The following is an 18,374-nucleotide window of genomic DNA, read 5'->3' as shown; positions in this document are numbered from 1 at the left end:
TATCCCCGTTACCCTCCTGACCCACCCACTGCAACCTCTCCCCCATGGTGACCAGCAGTCCCTTCTTAGTGTCTGTGAGTTCATTGCTGTTTTGTTCACTCTGTTTTGCTTTGTATTTATTCCACAAATAAGTGAAATCATACTTGTCTTTCTCTGCCTGACTTATTTCACTGAGTATAATACCCTCTCAATCCATCTATGATATTGCAAATGGCAGGAATTCTTTTCTTTTTAGGGCTGAATAATATTCCATTATGTATATGTATCTGATAAACAGTTTTTATAATAGTACTACTCCTAATTCTATTTTAGATACCGATCTTTATTTTCTTGTCTCACCATTTTTACCTACTTCTGACTTCTTGCCTGATATGTTTTAAACAACTTTAAGTTACTTTAAATCATTTTTAGAATTACTTATATATGACGATGATCTATAAAGTAATTGATTATTTAGGTTAGGCTTTTCATAACATGTTTGATGTAATCAAGATCTCAGCCTCCTTTCAGCAGCCAGCCAGAATGCTGAAAGTAAGGTGTATAGTTGTCAGCATGAATTGAAAGATTTCTCCACAGGAAATTGAACTAGCCAAGAAGGGAGATCCAGTGAAATGACCCAGTCATATCACACTAGCATGCAAGTCCTATCCATACCTACAAAACCTTCAGTATTTTAGTGCCTTACTCTTAAATGTGGATAGTGATTACCTGTCATTTGAGAAAAATCTGTTTTATAGAAGGCAAAGACCAAAACAAGCTAATGGAAAAGTAGGAAGTTGGAGGTCACAATGAGTGATGCCAGATGGAACTTCCAAAAAAAACCCATTAATTTCCCCAAGGAGATAAGGTGGTAGCCATGAAAAAAGATCTGACTAAACAAGGAGTAGCCAATGGATTTTTTTTTTTAATTCTTGGAAATTAGAAGTGAGTACTGAGGGTTAAAGATAAAGTGGAAGAAATTTACCAGAAACTAGGAAACAAAGATGGAAGAAGCAAAATGAGGGGGGGGAAATGATTAATTCAGAGATCCATTATCTTAACAAGAGTTCTTAGAAGACAGAACACTGAAAACATAGAAAGGACATTATCAAAAAAGTAAAACCAGAAATTTTCCCAGAACTGAAGGAACATGGGTCTTCATATTGAAAGGGCAGTTGAATGCTCAGCACCATGGATATAAAAAGACCAAGACCAAGATACAGTATCCTGGCATTTAAGAACAGTGGATGCAAAGAATGTCCTCAAGCTTACAGAGAGAAAAAGCAAGTCATATATAAAGGTAAAAAAATCAGAATGCCATCAGACTTTTCAGTAACAACTCTAGAAGCTAGATGATAGTGGAGTAGTACCTTCAAAATTGGAATGAAAATTATTCTTTGTCAAGACTAAATATTAAATGAGGATAGGATAAAGGTATTTTCTGATGTAAAAAAATCTCAAAATGCTGAAAAGCTTCTGTACAGCAAAGGACACCATCAATAGAACAAAAAGGTATCCTACAGTATGAATATATTCATAAATGACAGAACCAATAAAGGGCTGACATCCAAAATATTTAAAGAGCTCACACACCTCAACAAACAAAAAGCAAATAATCCAATTAAAAAATGGGTAGAGGAGCTGAATAGACAGTTCTCTAAAGAAGAAATTCAGATGGCCAACAGACACATGAAAAGATGCTCCACATCGCTAATCATCAGATAAATGCAAATTAAAACCACAATGAGATATCACCTCACACCAGTAAGGATCGCCACCATCCAAAAGACAACAACAAATGTTGGCAAGATTGCGGAGAAAGGGGAACCCTCCTACACTGCTGGTGGGAATGTAAATTAGTTCAACCATTGTGGAAAGCAGTGTGGAGATTCCTCAAAATGCTCAAAATAAAAATACCATTTGACCCAGGAATTCCACTTCTAGGAATTTACCCTAAGAATGCAGCAGTCCAGTTTGAAAAAGACAGATGCATCCCTATGTTTATCACAGCACTATTTACAATAGCTAAGAAATGGAACCAACCTAAGTGTCCATCAGTAGATGAATGGATAAAGAAGATGTGGTACATATACACAATGGAATATTATTCAGCCATAAGAGGAAGACAAATCCTACCGTTTGCAACAACATTTATGGAGCTAGAGGGTATTTTGCTTAGTGAAATAAGCCAGGTGGAGAGAAACAAGTACCAAATGATTTCACTCATATGTGGAGTATAAGAACAAAGAAAAACTGAAGGAACAAAACAGCAGCACAATCACAGAACCCAAGAATGGACCAACAGTTACCAAAGGGAAACAGACTGAGGAGGATGGGTGGGAAGGGAGGGTTGGTGTGGGGGGAAGACAGGAGGCATTACAATTAGCATGTTTGGGGGGGTGCACAGGGAGGGCTGTACAACACAGAAGACGAGTAGGGATTCTGCAGCATCTTACTACGCTGATGGACAGTGACTGTAATGGGGTTTGTGGGGGGGACGTGGTGAAGGGGGGAGCCTAGTAAACATAGTGTTCTTCATGTAATTGTAGATTAATGATACCAAAAAAAAAAATCTCAAAATGCTCTTTCTCAGGAATTTCCTGGAGTTGGTGATTCAACAAAATAGGGAGTAAACCAAGAAAGAAGATAAGAGTCTAAAGAATCTAACAGAATTGAAGGAAGAGTATTTCTGGGATGATAGGATAAAGGGACATGCCAAGATGACAACTGAGAAGCAAATCTAGAGAACAGGCAGTCCATTTTAGAACAAGTTAGAAGGGCTAGAGAAAGGCATCTCTAACAAAAAAATGGTAGAGTATTGAAGATATCTTTTCTTGTAGCAGAATAGGGGATGAATTAAAGATGAGTATGTAGAAAATTGAGTAAGTTAATAATCAAGATAATTAACTCCATGGGGGGAAATGAAGTTGTTTAAGAATGGAAATTTAGTCATACTGTACATTTTGGCTCAATATTTATATTAGTCATAATGCACAAAAAAAACCCACCCACATATATATAACAATATTGGAAAGTCAGGAGGATGGGAAGTGTGTGTGTATGCGAGGAGAGGAGATGGGAGTTGGTGAAAGAGCTGTTCACATCTTCCATTGTGAAACAATAAACAAGGTCCAAAGTTGAAAAATACAGAAGCAGCAAGCTATTATGATACTTAGTATATGGAAAAAAGCATCAGGGACATTTGTTCTTCACCAACAGCCTTAAAAAGCTATTTGATCTTTAAAATTGTAAGGATGTATAATTTGATAAAAATAGTAAACAAAAGGGAATAAAAAATATTAGCAGTTGGGATCATGAATAATTTGTTTTCATTATACATTCTTACATTTCATATTCAACATTAATAGTTTATTCTTTAATAGTCTAAAAGAAATTTTCCATTATTTTATTCAGTGTGAATCTTTATTATTCTTAGGTACTTTTCATTTGTTAGAAATTCCTAATTTTAGCACCTTAACATTGTTTTTTTAAAAAGACATGATATATTTTCTAAGTACTAGAAAACACCATAATTATGTGTTGGGAATACCAAGACTTGATCCCATATGAAGTTTATGGTCCTAGAATAAGGGGAGAAATGTGCGAATAAATCATAGTATAAATTTACATATGTTAGAACACTCTGATGTCACTGGAAGTAAAGCTCGGGAACAACGTGAGATGGTAAGGAAGCAAAATTAACACTTAGCCACCTATTTGATGTAGTATATGGGTGTGAAACACCCGAGTGACTCCGAGTTTTCTGGCTTGAGTGATTGGGTATATTGTGGTATTAGTCACTGAGAATGGAAATAGATAAAAGATAAGGATGCAAGTATAATGAACTGAGTTCCTTATGATTTCAGCTATTATATTGAAATACAAATATATTCAGTTGAATATAGCCAGTATAAACATCTGGATATTTGGGTTTGGAGCTTAAGAAAGAGCTGAGAGAAAGAGAACAAGCAAGGAAATAAAAAGGAATGAATAGATTGCATGATTGTCATTATATTCTAATAGAGTGGGTGAGATCTCCAAAGAGATAATGTAGACTAGAGCATGAGACAGATAAGAACAGAGCTCTCGAGGTAGAATATTTGGCTTAGATCTTTGCAGGTCTTAGAAAACCCATTTCATAGGACTGATGGTAGCATAATTTTGGGTAGAAAGGTGAAGGGCCAAAAAAAAAATCAAAACTACAAGACTAAATATTTTCTGGAGCTTGACTATAAAGTAAAGAGGAGATTTGGCTAGTGGAGAGGAATATTGGTTTGAACAGCTTCTTGTTTTGTTTGTTTCCTTTCTTTATGGGATCTTTTTAAGGTGAAAGAGACATGAACTGGAAAGATTGGGTTCTAGAAAGGAGCCCATCAAAGAGAGTTCAAAACTATGGAAAGGAAGAGGATAAGAAACAAACTAAACGATGGCTAACCAGGCAGACCCTGGTTTTGTAGAATTGAAAGCTTATATAATTTGGTGGGGAAGAAAATGGTTTCTTTAAGAAAAATTTCAAAGTAATTAATACAAAATTAGATACAGTGCTATATATAAGGGGACCGTGAAAGTAAGGGGCCTTGAAGTTGAGGCTTCATTAGTTCAAAGTAAATCCATCAGTTGATGATGGCTTAAATTCCTGGGATGTGGGGAAAAGAAAAAGATTAAGAGCACTGGTAGTAATATTAGCCTTCAACAGAAAGGAAGCACTTCTTTTGAGTCTCTCTAGAATGTACATTCCAAGAGGTCAGGGAGCTTGTTATTCTTGTTCAATGATTTATCTGCAGAACTTGGAGCAGTGCTCAGTAAATATTTGAATATTTGATGAAACAAGAAAAATGATGAGATTTGGTGCCAAAATAGCCCTTCTTAAATTTAAGGAGAAAATTTCTTTGTATTTGATAAGGTCATCAGATGGAGAGGGGATGATAATGAAAATGAAATTCGAAGAGAGTAATCATAATTTGGAATAGACAATGAGGAATGGAGGCAGAATAGGTGAGGCAAAAGGGTATTGTGGATCTTACCAAGGTAATGGTTGAAATGATCCAACTATGAAGGGACTAAATCTTCCTCTTTAATGTTGCAGATAGTGAAACTGTTACTTCGTCATGGTGGAAATCCATTTCAAGCTAATAAACACGGAGAGCGTCCGGTGGATGTAGCAGAAACAGAGGAGTTGGAATTGCTGCTAAAAAGAGAGGTGCCTTTATCTGATGATGATGAAAGTTACACAGGTTTGTTTCAGAGAATCTGAGTTCAACAGTATGCTTGACATGATATTTAGTAGAACCACCTCCTCCTTTTCAATCCAGAAAATGTTTGAGTACCTTAGAATCATGCTAGCTAGCTAGCTAGCTATTAAGAATGGTGAATTTAGTAATCTAGGTATTTGCTACTCATCCTCTATATAAGTGGAGTCATAATGCCATTGCCCTATTTCCATGATTTTCCCCCCAAATTGCCAACATTACATTCATGCCTACTGAAGAGCCTCTCCACATTAATAGCCACCACCACTGCTACTCTGACTTTACATTCTTTTATAAATTAGAGAACTAGTAACCAAATCTTCCCTGTCTTCCTAACATTAATGAATCATCTGTGCATTTTTACTTATGTGATTTAGGTGGTTGAACTCTGGTCATTGTTGCAAGGTACATTCACAGTTTTGCAAACACCGTTTTGAAAAAGAAAGATCCAAAAGAATATTTCAGAAAACTTGGGACATACTCAGAATTTAAAAATAAACAATTAAAAATACAACAGAAAAAAACTTTCCTGTATAGAAGAAAGTCTTTTGTGTAACAGATTGGAAGAGTTCACCATGTTCCAGGCAAAAATCAGTGAAAAAAAACGTTTTCAGTCTCATAACTGGCCATATCCTCACAAAATCTTTAAAAATTCCTACAAGCAATTAGATAATGCCATGTATTTTTACATGGAATAAAAAATCAAACTATACTCATTTAATGTTAGCCATTGCCTGAAGGCAGTAAAATAACTAGTTTTGAGGCACAAAGGTCTACCCTTTACTTTTTTTTTTTTTTTGAAGTACAATTAACATATATAACATATCAGTTTCAGGTATACAGTATAAGGATTTGATGTTTGTATACATTGCAAAATGATCACATTTAGTTAGTTAACATCTTGTGATGAGGCCTTCTAAAAGAGGCAAATATCAAATAAACAATATGACATTATTAACTATAGTCACCATGCTATACATTACATTCCCAGGACTTATTTATCATAAAACTGGAAATCAGTACCTTTTGACAGCCTTTACCCATTTTGCCCACCTACACCCCCTCCTCAGGCAACCAATAATCTGTTCTCTGTTACATGAATTTGTGGTTTTATTTTTAGATTGTGCATGTAAGGGAGGTCATGCAGTATTTGTCTTTTTCTGTCTTCATTTAGCATAATGCCCTCAGGGTGCATCCATGTTGTCCCAAATGGCCAGATTTCATTCTTTATTGCTGAGTAGTAGTCCACTGTGTTTATATATTCCACATCTTCTTTATCCATTCATCTATCAATAAGACATAGATTGTTTCAGTGTGTTACTGTAAATAATGCTGCATTGAACATGGGATACATACATCTTTTCAAATTATTGTTTTCATTTTCTTAAATACTTGAAGTGGAATTGTTGGGTCATATGGTAATTCTATTTTTAATTTTTTTAACAAAAAGTGGTATATTTTCATGGCTTTTTCACATTACAAGAGAGAAGGAAAAGTAACCAGTGATTACATAGGAGAGAAATCCAGCAGCTCCTTAACTGTGTGATCAAAGTTAACATCAAAGGAGGGACAACAGATGGACAGATATAGATCTGGGAGACCTAACAAAATATGAGTAATAGTTATTTATGGGAACAGAAAGAAACAGGTAGAGAGAGGATAGTCTGTAATTATACCAATAGAAGAAAATTTTCCTGAGCTGAAGAAAGCCTGAGTCCTGAGTCTATCAGTTAGCAAGTTCAGTGAGTTCCAGATGGATTGATGAAAACACACCCAACAGCACCCCCAAGCCCCAGCATACATTTGTCAGATTCCTTGGTTCTGAGTGTAATTAATTAAGCTGCAAGTCGCATTGGCATTAGACTTCTAACCTCCAACAGTTAAAGATAGACTACTGAGAGGAAAGAACTACTGCCCAAGGTATTACGCACCTGTCAGGGCAAAAGAAAGATAATTCCAGACACTTAAGGATTTAAAAGGACCAATATGTATATTTTCTTATTTAGTTTAAAAGAAAGAATGGAAGAATAAACCAACAACTTATAAAAGTGGTTACCTAATAGGAGGAGGGATAAAAAGGGAGGTATGTGAATTATTAGTCTTTTTGAAAAAGTCTGCCAACAGCTAACAAAATCCAAGAGCTTTTATCTTTTAGAGGTACATACTAAGTATTTCTAGATAAAATGATGTGGTGAATGGGATGTACTTCAAAATGATGCAGAGATAGGATAAGTAAAGGTATAGACTGACCAGAGATTGATGGCTATTGGAACTAAATGATGGGTATACGGGGGTTCAGTATAACCTTATGTCAACTTTTGTGTAGGTTCAAAATTTACCATTCTAAAAACATTGTAAAAAATACTTAATGCTCCTTGATCTGGCAGTCACACTTCTGGGAATATCCCATGTTTATTACAGCACTGTTTTTAGTGTTAAAAGAAAAAATACATAGTCATATGGGAAATTGTTTGCAAAAATCAAGGCATATAGGCACACCATGGACTGTTGGACAACCGTGGAAAAGTATGCCTTGATGTTGTTGTACTGGTTACTTGGAGAGATCTTCATAAGATACTGAGATAGGAAAATCAAGATGAATAATCATAGCATCTCATTTTTGTAAAATGAATGTTTTAAAACCCTATATGTATGTTTGTATACATACATACATTTGTGTAAAATTTTATAAGCATGGAACAGGGTCTTAAAGAATGTATATCAGGCTGCTGATGAAACCTATGTTGGGAAGCTAGTGGCAGAAGGGGATGATTCAGGTAGAGGGGGAAGGAAGCTACCTCTGGACACAATCATATGAAAAATTTTTATACACATAAATATATATAAGACAACAAAATTTTCTCTTGCCCTGTACCCCTGATTATTTGATTCCCTATTCCCTTCCCTTCACAACTAAGCTTCTTAAATTGCATTGTAATACACTTAAAGTGCACTCCATCAAATCTGTTTATTAACATCACACATGATCTCCTAACTGCCAGATCCCTTATCAGTCACTTCCGTCTCTGTAGAATTTGACAGTGTTGTTCACGTTCTTCCTAAAATTCTCCTGCCTTAGTTTCTGGAACATATTCTTTCTTGACTTTCATCCAGCTTCCCAGACTGTTCCTTCTACGTTTCCTTCTAGAATCTCATCTTTATTTCCTCCCCATTCCCTTCCCATGATTTTTCTGAAGATTTTGCCTTCTGGACCCTATTCTCATGCCATGTATTCTCCCAGATAAACTTACACCTACAGTTTTGACTACCATCTGTATATGGTGATGCCTTCCAAATATTTCTCTATCCCATGCCTATTTTTTAAGCTTCAAACCTATATATTTAGCTGCTCTCTGGATGTCACAGTTACAATTTCCACAGAAACAGTGCAGTTGAACAGGTCTTCTTTTTTTCCCATTTACCACTTCTCTTCCTGTTTTTCCTATCTCAATTAATGTTAATGTCATCCAGCTATACATATGTCCTATATTTGGTAGTCATCCTGAACTCCTCTTCCTCATCCTTCAGCTGAACTATTCAACTATTTCTGAGCACCTATTATGTGTTAGGCATTGCATAAACACTGGGGATACAGCTGATTATGAAAATGAAAATACTAACAATCATTCACTAACCCCTGTCGGTTTCTCTCAAAATATTTATAAATCCATTTTACCAGTTAAAAGCTGAAAGTCATTTGAACATATTTGTACTGTGTGAAATCAGGATTATAATAGCTGAAATTACATTTGCTTCCATAAGAAAGAAAATACTTGAAAAATAGAAAATTCCTATGTGGTGTGTTAATTCTCTCATTTATTATGGCTGTGAACTCCTTAACTGTATTATCTTCAGAAAGCAATAACTGTGAAAAGCAGCTTTTGTTATAAAACTTTCCGTAAGAAAGAAATGCTGCAACAGATTTTTCCCATGGAAGAAGAAAGTTATCTTACTTGATTCTTAATAGCTTTTCTTGATTTTTCACTGATTTTTATTGTTTCATGTGTTCATCAGCTATGTATTGGTTTTTCAGAATATTTGTTTCCACATGGTGAATGTGCCTGAATTATTGCTTGATCAAGAAATGATGCAAAAATCATCAGTAAGTATCGTACAAAGATTTTGGAGTTGCTAAAAAAGACTGATAAAAATACCCAAATTTATTGCTTAATTTACATGAGGTCCTTGTTAGACTTAACTTTATCAAAAAACTTCATCCTATCTATACTCAGAATGTATTAATATTTAATTAATTTAACTGCCCATAGATATTTATATGTGTAAAGTCTGATGACAGATGACATTGTTACCCACCTTGGTATATCATGTCATCCATGTGACAGATACACTTAAAGTGTTGCAGAATTAAAGAATATAACCAGACTGAATTTCAGAACTTAGTAAGTTTGGAGTAAATACAGGATGTTATATATGTAACATTTTAAATAAGGTTTATTCCATTAGTCATTGTGCTTAATGACATAGATATGCAGAGTAGCTGTTCCACAAATTGTTACTGGTTCTCAAGATAAGGAACTTGTGCTAGATTGTAAATCAGTGCACTGCTTCCTTCAACAGAAAGGAGAAAATGCTATGCAAAGAATGTCAACTGAACCAAACAGTGCTGGTGACATAATTGATTTCCGTTTTTGTCACGGGCTCCTTATTTTATCACAGATTAGTAATAAATAATATGCAGACTGGCCTCAGTTCATAGTCCACACTGACTGAGTAGCAGTTTTATGTCCCTGATACCAGATATTTATGATATTGTTGTACTAAATAACCATGTCCTAGTTAGTACAGCTTATGTGTATACAAATATATAGCACTTTGATATTTGCATTATTCTTTAGTCTTTTTTTCCCTCTAACTTCTGCCCTTTTTCCATGGTCCTTTTCTGCATTACCTTCCTGTACAGAAATTCTATCTAATAATAATATTTGCTACAAATTATTGCTTCTTGCTATCTTGCTGAGAACTCAGAAATATTCAGAGCCAGATCATGCTCGTAAAACCTAATCATAGTAATGGAGATGTAGGTAACTCTGTCACATAATGCCCTCTTCATCCATACGTTCTGATACTCATTAATTGTCAGAGTAGAGACTCTATTACAAGTTTGCAGATACAGATTTTATTGAACAGAATGCCCAGTGGACAAAGTTGAAAATGCCAGTCATTGTCTAAAGAATTATTTACCTTTTCTTATTACTTTGACTGCCAATATATTGGTCTTACTAATTAAGCAGCTGCTATAAACTTTCCTCACTTGTATTCTTCAACTCAAGCAAGGAAATGCTCCATCATAATGAAAAGATGAACTACTTTTTAGAATCTACTGTAAAGCAGATTGGGAAACTTTAAAGAAGACAGTGATACAGTGTTACCTACCCACTGGTGTTTCCTGAGTACATTTTTGTGTCATAAAATACACAAAATGATCTGTATTTTGAAGCCTTATTAGATTTAAAGTAGCAAATTGTAACTATTCTAAACATATTGTCATAATTTGTGAAACTAATTTCCTCAGTTTTGTATTTTAGGAGCTATGAAAATTTAACTTAATACATACATATATACAATTATAAAAGTTAATAAAGCAAAAGATCTAGAAACAATTACTTAAATCAAAATATGCCAGAACTTTGTATTAAATGGATTATGTGATGTTAAACAGTTTAACCATACATAGGGAAAGCATCACTGTAGGAAATTTTAAGGTAAACCTTGTAACCTTAGACGTATAAAGACTACAGGAGTAAGTTACATAAGGAGTTTTCAGAGTGTCAAAATAAATATCAACATATTTGATCACTAGGAATTTAGACTTGAAAGAGCATTTTATAGGGTAAAGGTGTTGGCATGTTAGTATACCTAAAAGTAAAGATTCCTCCATTTAACATGTAAGGAATATTTTATCTTCTTGAGTTTCAAATGGCATTTTTAAATCACTTCCAGTATATGCATTAGGTGATGGTTTAGGACTCACATGAAACACTGTAATCCATTTATATAACCCAAGAATCTTATTTTATTTAACCAGTAGTTAGCAACCTCTTTGATTAAATCTGTTTCTAAAGTTGAATAGCAAGCTCCATGTTTGGTGTTCAGCATCCTTTATTTTTCACATATCTCTGTGGTATCAGTGCTCAGAAGAAATGAAAAGGCACTTAGGTGTCCATTAATGTGCAGAGGGCTGAGCATACAGCATGATAGGCAATGAGATAGGCTTTTATTTAATGACCAATTAAAAGAAATTCTGTCACAGCCTTTGGCAAATTGTGCTTTTTCTCCTCTGCTTTGTAACATAATAATGACACTTTACACACAGTTCTGAATTTTATTTTTCAAACTTCTTTCTAAACATCACCAGCTACTTCTACCTGAACCTTAAACAAAGCCTCTGCAGTTCTCTTATTTGAAGATCAATACTTCCAAATCAATACAGGTTTTATTATGTGTTTAATATGCATTAATTACATCAACCTACTTCAAAGCTTAAGAATTTTTAACTTGAGGTAGAATGTTTTTTTAAGAAAAAATAATGTCAAGTTTTGTTGAGTGGAAAAAAAGAAATTACTACTATATATTGTTAAGTAAAATACATTACCGTATATCGTAAATATTCTCTGTTTAGCAGTGTCTATAAAAATTACATAGCTCTATATTTTGACTTGCTCATATATCAGAAAAAGGAGATTTTGGTTGCAGCTGAGATGTTCTTTGGATGTCTGAAAATGAATATAAGTCTTTAAATCTTAGGTTACACATAAAATAATAGTCTGCTAAATGTCTCTCTTTGAAGGTGATGTAAAAATAGTAGTCAAGAAATAGCAAGTTTTTTTTACTAAAATATGTAAAATTGTTTATTGCAAATATCAAAACTAATAGTTCTTTGTTAAGAATATGTTGCCTTGATAGTTTTCCTTAAAAACTGAATTTCTGCCAGTGCCTAGCAACTTCAAGTGAGTCTGTCACATAATTATAGTAGTAGAGAAATTGCTGAATATTTAAAAGTAAAACTCTGTAAGGGTACATTTGGGCAGAACCCTTAAAAAAGACTTTTGACTTAAAATTAATTATGTATAAATATATTTAAATAAGTTCAGCCATAGCTATATCATCCTGTCTGCAGAAAAATAGTATGGTTAAAAGGACCTCCATGTAACACACATTCATAGTGTAATAGCTGAGACTGGGTACTTCTGTCAGTTTCCTTTAGTGACACTAAAATTTTTGTAGGGATACTAGGCATATTTTCAGAGGGGAAAAAATCTTGATTAATTTATACTCTTATAGAATCAGTTTCTGTGTTACTGGTATTTTAGAAGAAAGGCAATTGAGGGAGTATATGGAGTGCTTTATTGCTTGATTTGACTTACTAGATTTTGTTTTTAGATTTAGTGTTTTCAACTATTGATTATATTCTCTTTCTTCTCTGGCTTACCCCTAAACTCTTAAATGTAATTCTCTTACTTTATATGTATTACTGTAGAAATTCAGTGAAAATATGTTCTCCTTTGGCATACTTATTTCCAAATAGTTGTATGACTTCTTTTCTCCTATAAAGCAGTAATTTAAAAAACCTGATCTTCACTTAGGAAAATTGAGGTCTATAAATGGAGATTTAGAAGAGACTGTTATAAAATTACCTAATACTTTATTTCCCTGTCTCTAAGCTACATTTCTCAATCAATTTATTGGTATGAAAGATGTAAAGATTTGTTTCCTAAAATGCAGGTATATTTTTCAAATGTTATTTCTTTGGCTAGGTAACTTTAAATAAGTTATATTTATAGAATTAATGCTTAAACATAATAGTTGTGGTTAGTGAGCTGTTGCAGAGCAAAGGAACAACCTAAAGTAGACATAGAGTCCTTAAGAAATTGTGAAATATTCCTGCCATTCAAACCCCAAAGACTCTGAAACTCAAGGGTCAGCTCTTCAGGGAACATTCTCAGCAGAACACTGAGATTAGTGAGAACCACAGATCACTACAAGCAGGTCTCTTACTTGGGAGAGTCTCCACAAAACTGCTGAAGGAACAAGTTTTTCCCTTTATTTAATATGAAAAGAAATTCAGAGACTTGGGGAAAATCAACTGGAAGAATGACAAAAGGGGCCAAGATGAACAAACAGAAAAATTGATCCTGGAGAATGCAAATAATATAGGATTATGGAAGGGTAAGTTTGTCTCAGTATTCTTGGAGAGCAATTAATTGATCCACTTACCATAACAATAAAAGGCTACTGTGAAAAAGTACACCAAGAATGTCGTTGGAGTTCAAAATGTTTATCATTACTGAACTAAAGAATAGACTGGACACTGCTGAAGGTCTAATTTGAGAAGTAAGAGACATGTAGCATATAAAACATTTTTTTTGAAAGGACATTGGAAATATTATTTAAAAAAGGTAAAAATGAAAAACAACCATACCCAGGATATGCAGTATTTGTCTTACAAAAAAGAGCAAATTCTGGGAAGAAAAATTTTTTAATTGAAGAAAGCATCCGTTATCTGAAGAAAGACTTGTGTTTGTAGATCAAAGAGGAAAGTTTTAAGAAAAAACAAACAAACAAACATATAGATACATCACAACTTCAAGGATTTTAAAGATTTTTTTTTTTAATCCTGTAAGCTCCCAGAATCAGAGGGAAACATGTTATCTACAAAAGAAATCTGGCATCAGATTTCTCATTCTTAAGTATGCTGCTAGAAGACAGAGCTGTAGTTATAACAAGTCTATGAAAAAATTATTTTGAACCTATAACAAGTCTATGAAAAAATTATTTTGAACCTAAATTATTCCCAGCTGTAACTCAAGAGTAAGGGATAAAGAAAATCCATGGACATACTTTCTATTCTCTTTCTAAAAAATATTATTCAGATATATTACTTCTCAGTGAGACAAAATTCAGGTCTAAAAGATATGAGAACTAACTCAGGATTGTGATAAAAAATTACAGAGTGACAGCAACAAGCAATTGGCATATTTTACAACAAAATATTAGACAACTGTGAAGAATGTTAAAAGGAAAATAGTAGATAATGATACATATATTATGTGAATTAGGTTCTGAGAATTCACTATGTGATGGTATTGATGATACAAAGGCACACTATATCTATTCTGATGAGCAAGAAAAAAGGCAAAAACTCCAGGGAAAATAAACTATATGAACAAGTCATTGGCTAAATATAAAGCATGCTAAAATGTGACATGATTTTGGGCTGCTCATGAAATATAAGCATGCTTTCTGAAATGACAGTTGTAGTCTCCCATACTTAGGTGATTTAGAAGAGCCGAAAGAACAGGCTTGAGGTTCAGAAATCCTGTTTTCTGTATCATTTCTAAGTTAGTTTAGATTTGAATAAAATCAAATGATACTCTGAGTTATGAAGAATGATTCTCTTAGGTGGTAGAGAATTTTATGAGTAGCTTTTTTACTTTACTCATTTCTGTATTTTTCTGATTTTCTAATATGAACCATTTTAACTTTTATAATAAAAGTATGATGAATGCTATTTGAAAATAAATGAAAGACAGTCTTAATAAAGATCACCAAGAAAGAGTATAGCGTAGGACTGTTTTATGCATTAGTCATCTCTGAATAAAAATGACATTTAAACAAACACCATTCCAAATGTAAAGATTTTTTTTTAAATAGTACCCTTAGTGTTGAAAGAATACTTAATTCTTTGAGTTGAGTACATTATGTGTGAGAAAAAAAGGTTTTCACCACTGTAGAGTTTTGGCAGTGGAAATCACAAACCATCAATTTTTTTTCTACTCTTGGAATGGCTGTGTTAATCATAAGAGCTCAGGTTTTAGTACTCCTGTATTCTCTAGATTTGATCCCAGGATCTCTAATCATAGGCAAGTTAGTAAAATAGGGATCAGTAGTACCTTGTTGGAGATACAATAAGTAAAGGCTGAGTAACTTAACATGTGATTGCACATAGATTATCAACTGACACAGGGTAATCACTTGGTAAACACTGGCTTAAAAAGTAGGAAAAAGCTCATAATTAAAAACTTTTGACAAAATGGGTATAGAGGGTATGTACCTCAACACAGTAAAGGCCATATATGGCACACCTACAGCTAACATCATACTCAATAGCAAAAAGCTGAAAATTTTCCTCTAAGATCAGGAACAAGTCAAGGATGTACATTCTAGCCATATTCAACATAGCACTGGAGGTCCTAGCCATGACAACCAGGCAAGATAAAGAGATAAAAGGCATCCAGATTGGTAAGGAAGAAGTTGAACTGCCACTGTTTGCAGATGACATGATACTATATATAGAAAACCCTAAAGACTCCACCAAAAAACTATTGGAACTAATAATGGATTCAGCAGAATTGCAGGTTACAAAATTAATACATAGAAATCTGTTGTGTTCCTATATGCTAACAACGAACTAGGAGAAAGAAATCAGGAAAAAATTCTCTTTAAAATCACATCAAAAAGAATAAAATACCTAGGAATATACCTAACCAAGGAGATAAAAAACCTGTACTGTGAAAAGAGTCATGTGAGAAATTTAAAAAGACACAAACACATGGAAATCTATACCATGCTCATGGATAGGAAGAATTAATGTCAAAAATGGCCTTCCTACTTGAAGCAATTTACAGATTCAATGCAATCCCTTTCAAAATACCAATGGCATTTTTCAAAAAAACTAGGTTCATTTTTCAGTGAGTCCTAAGATGCAGCTGGAACCACAGAACACTCCAAATAGCCAAAGCAATCCTGAGAAAAGAAGACAAAGCTGGGGAGACTGTACTCCCTTACTTCAAGCTATACTGCAAAACTACAGTAATCAAAACAGTATATACAGGCACAAGACAGACCCATAGATCAGTGCAACAAAATAGTCCAAGTATAAATGTATGCATGTATCGTTGGTTAATATGAGATAAGGGAGCCATGAATATACTGTGGGGAAAAGACAGCCTGTTCAATAACTGGTGTTGGGAAAACTGGGCAGCTACATTGAAGAGAATGAAACTGGATTACTGTCTAACTCCATACACAAAAGTAAAAATATAGATCAAAGACATGAATGTAAGACATGAAACTCTTAGAAGAAAACATAGGCAAAAATGTCTTGAACATAGGCATGAACAATTTTTTCCTGGATACATCTCCTCAGGCAAAGGAAACAATAAAAAAGGAACAAGTTGGGACTACGTCAAAATGAAAAGCTTCTGTACAACAAAGGACACCATCAGCAAAACAAAAAGGCAACCTACAGTATGGGAGAATGTATTCATAAACAATTTATCTGATAAAGGGTTATATCCAAAATATATAAAGAACTCTTAGGCCTCAACAACAAAAAAGCAACCTGATTAAATAGGTAGAGAATCTGAACAGACATTTTTCCAAAGAAGAAATACAGATGGCCAATAGGCACATGAAAAGATGCTCCACACCACTAATCAGCAGAGAAATGTAAATCAAAACTACAAAGATATATCACCTCATACCAGTTAGAATGGCCACTATCCAAAAGACAAGAAATATCAAGTGTTGGCAAGGATGTGAAGAAAAGGTAACCCTTCTGCATTATTGGTGAGAATGTAAATTGGTGCACCCACTGTGAAAATCGGTATGGAGGTTCCTTAAAAAAATAAAAATGGAGATACCATATGATCCAGTAATTCCGCTTCTAGGAATTTACCCAAAGAAAACAAAATTCCTAATTTGAAAAAATACATTCATCCCTATGTTTATCGCTGCATTATTTACAATAGCCAAGTTATGGAAGGAAACAAAGTGTCCATATATAGATGAATGGATAAAGAAGATATGGTACCTAAACACAATAAAATATTACTCAGCCATAAAAAAATCCTGCCACTTGGAACAGCATAAGTGAACATAGAGGGTATTATGCTAAGTGAAATTGGCGAGGCGAAGAAAGACAAATACTATATGATTTCACTTGTGGAATATAAAACAAAAAATGAACAAAGTAGCAGTAAACTCATAGACACTGACAAGTGACTGGTGGTTAACTTGGGGGAGGGGTTAGGGTGGGTGGGTAGGGAGGGGATAAAAGGGCACAGAAATTCTCAGTTGTATTATAAGTTGGTTACAGGGATGGTATTACCTTATGGAGAGTATAGTCAATGATTCTGTAACATTTTTCTATGTTGACAAATAGTAACCGCACCAGTTGGGGTGAGGATTTAATAATATGGGTAACAGTTGAACCACTGTTTTGTATACTCGAAGCCAATAAAAGACTGTATATCCAAAAATGGTTAAAGAAATTAGGGAAGATCTGAAATAAGGTTGTCATGTTAGGGATGTCCAATTATTTTATGTACTCAAAACCATACTTTATATATTACAGCCTTATATAATCTTTAAATTAAAAATGTCATTTGTATTTGCCATTGTAAAGATGAAAAATTAATCCAAGTTCACCAGTTTGTAGTCATTTAAAGTAGTCAAGGCATCGGGTTTTTTTCCCTTTTTCCCCCTAACTGACATATATATATATATATATATAAAACATTGTGTAATTTTACACTGTACTGTGTAACACCTTGTATATGTATATGTTGGGAAAAGATTGCCACAGTAAGGTTAGTTGACACATCCATCATCTCACATAGTTAAAATTTTTTGTGTTGTGAGAACTTTTAAAATCTACTCTTAACAACTTTCAAATATACAATATAGTACTGGTAGCTATAGTCACCATGCTGTATATATTACATCTCCAGATTTACTCATCTTGTAATTGAAAAATTCATATTCTTTGACCACCTCCACCCATTTTTCCCTATCCCCTGACTTTTTTATAAATTGTATTAGTCTTGAATGAGGTGTTCCTAATCTGTCTTATTTCATGCACTCACGGAATATATAAATCAAGATACTGTACATCTAAGATGTTGTGTCTCAAAATCAAGCCAAGAATAGACAAATAGCAAACTCATATTTGGAATGCAATTTTAACCCCAGGTGGGTATGTTTAACAGCATTATGTCATTGTTTATTTTTTTTCATTCAAAGCATTTTACCTGTAATTAACAGTAAACCTCATGTAATACTTTATTTTAGAGCCTAGATTTTTGTGGTACAGTTGTTCTCTCAATACACTCAATCATGAAATAA

At 33.9% G+C, this 18,374-nt stretch overlaps 1 protein-coding gene across 4 annotated transcripts in view; it reads left to right on the top strand.

Annotated features, from left to right (window-relative positions):
* Window positions 1–18,374, top strand: part of ANKRD12 (ankyrin repeat domain 12) — a 182,495-nt gene that overhangs the window by 136,465 nt on the left and 27,656 nt on the right. For 3 of the 4 annotated variants that reach the window (XM_036880673.2, XM_057504041.1, XM_036880672.2), the window contains one exon: window positions 5,066–5,213. In XM_036880673.2, the coding sequence (XP_036736568.2) occupies window positions 5,066–5,213 (148 nt within the window). Of the gene's footprint in view, window positions 1–5,065; window positions 5,214–9,261; window positions 9,331–18,374 lie in introns of those variants that run through there. The other variant, XM_057504042.1, reaches the window with a different exon arrangement.

This window comes from Manis pentadactyla, chromosome 6, assembly GCF_030020395.1.
Source record: "Manis pentadactyla isolate mManPen7 chromosome 6, mManPen7.hap1, whole genome shotgun sequence".
In the NCBI taxonomy this organism is placed as follows: domain Eukaryota; kingdom Metazoa; phylum Chordata; class Mammalia; order Pholidota; family Manidae; genus Manis; species Manis pentadactyla.
Note: the sequence above shows the minus strand (reverse complement) of the source record. Positions and strands in the feature narration are given on the sequence as shown.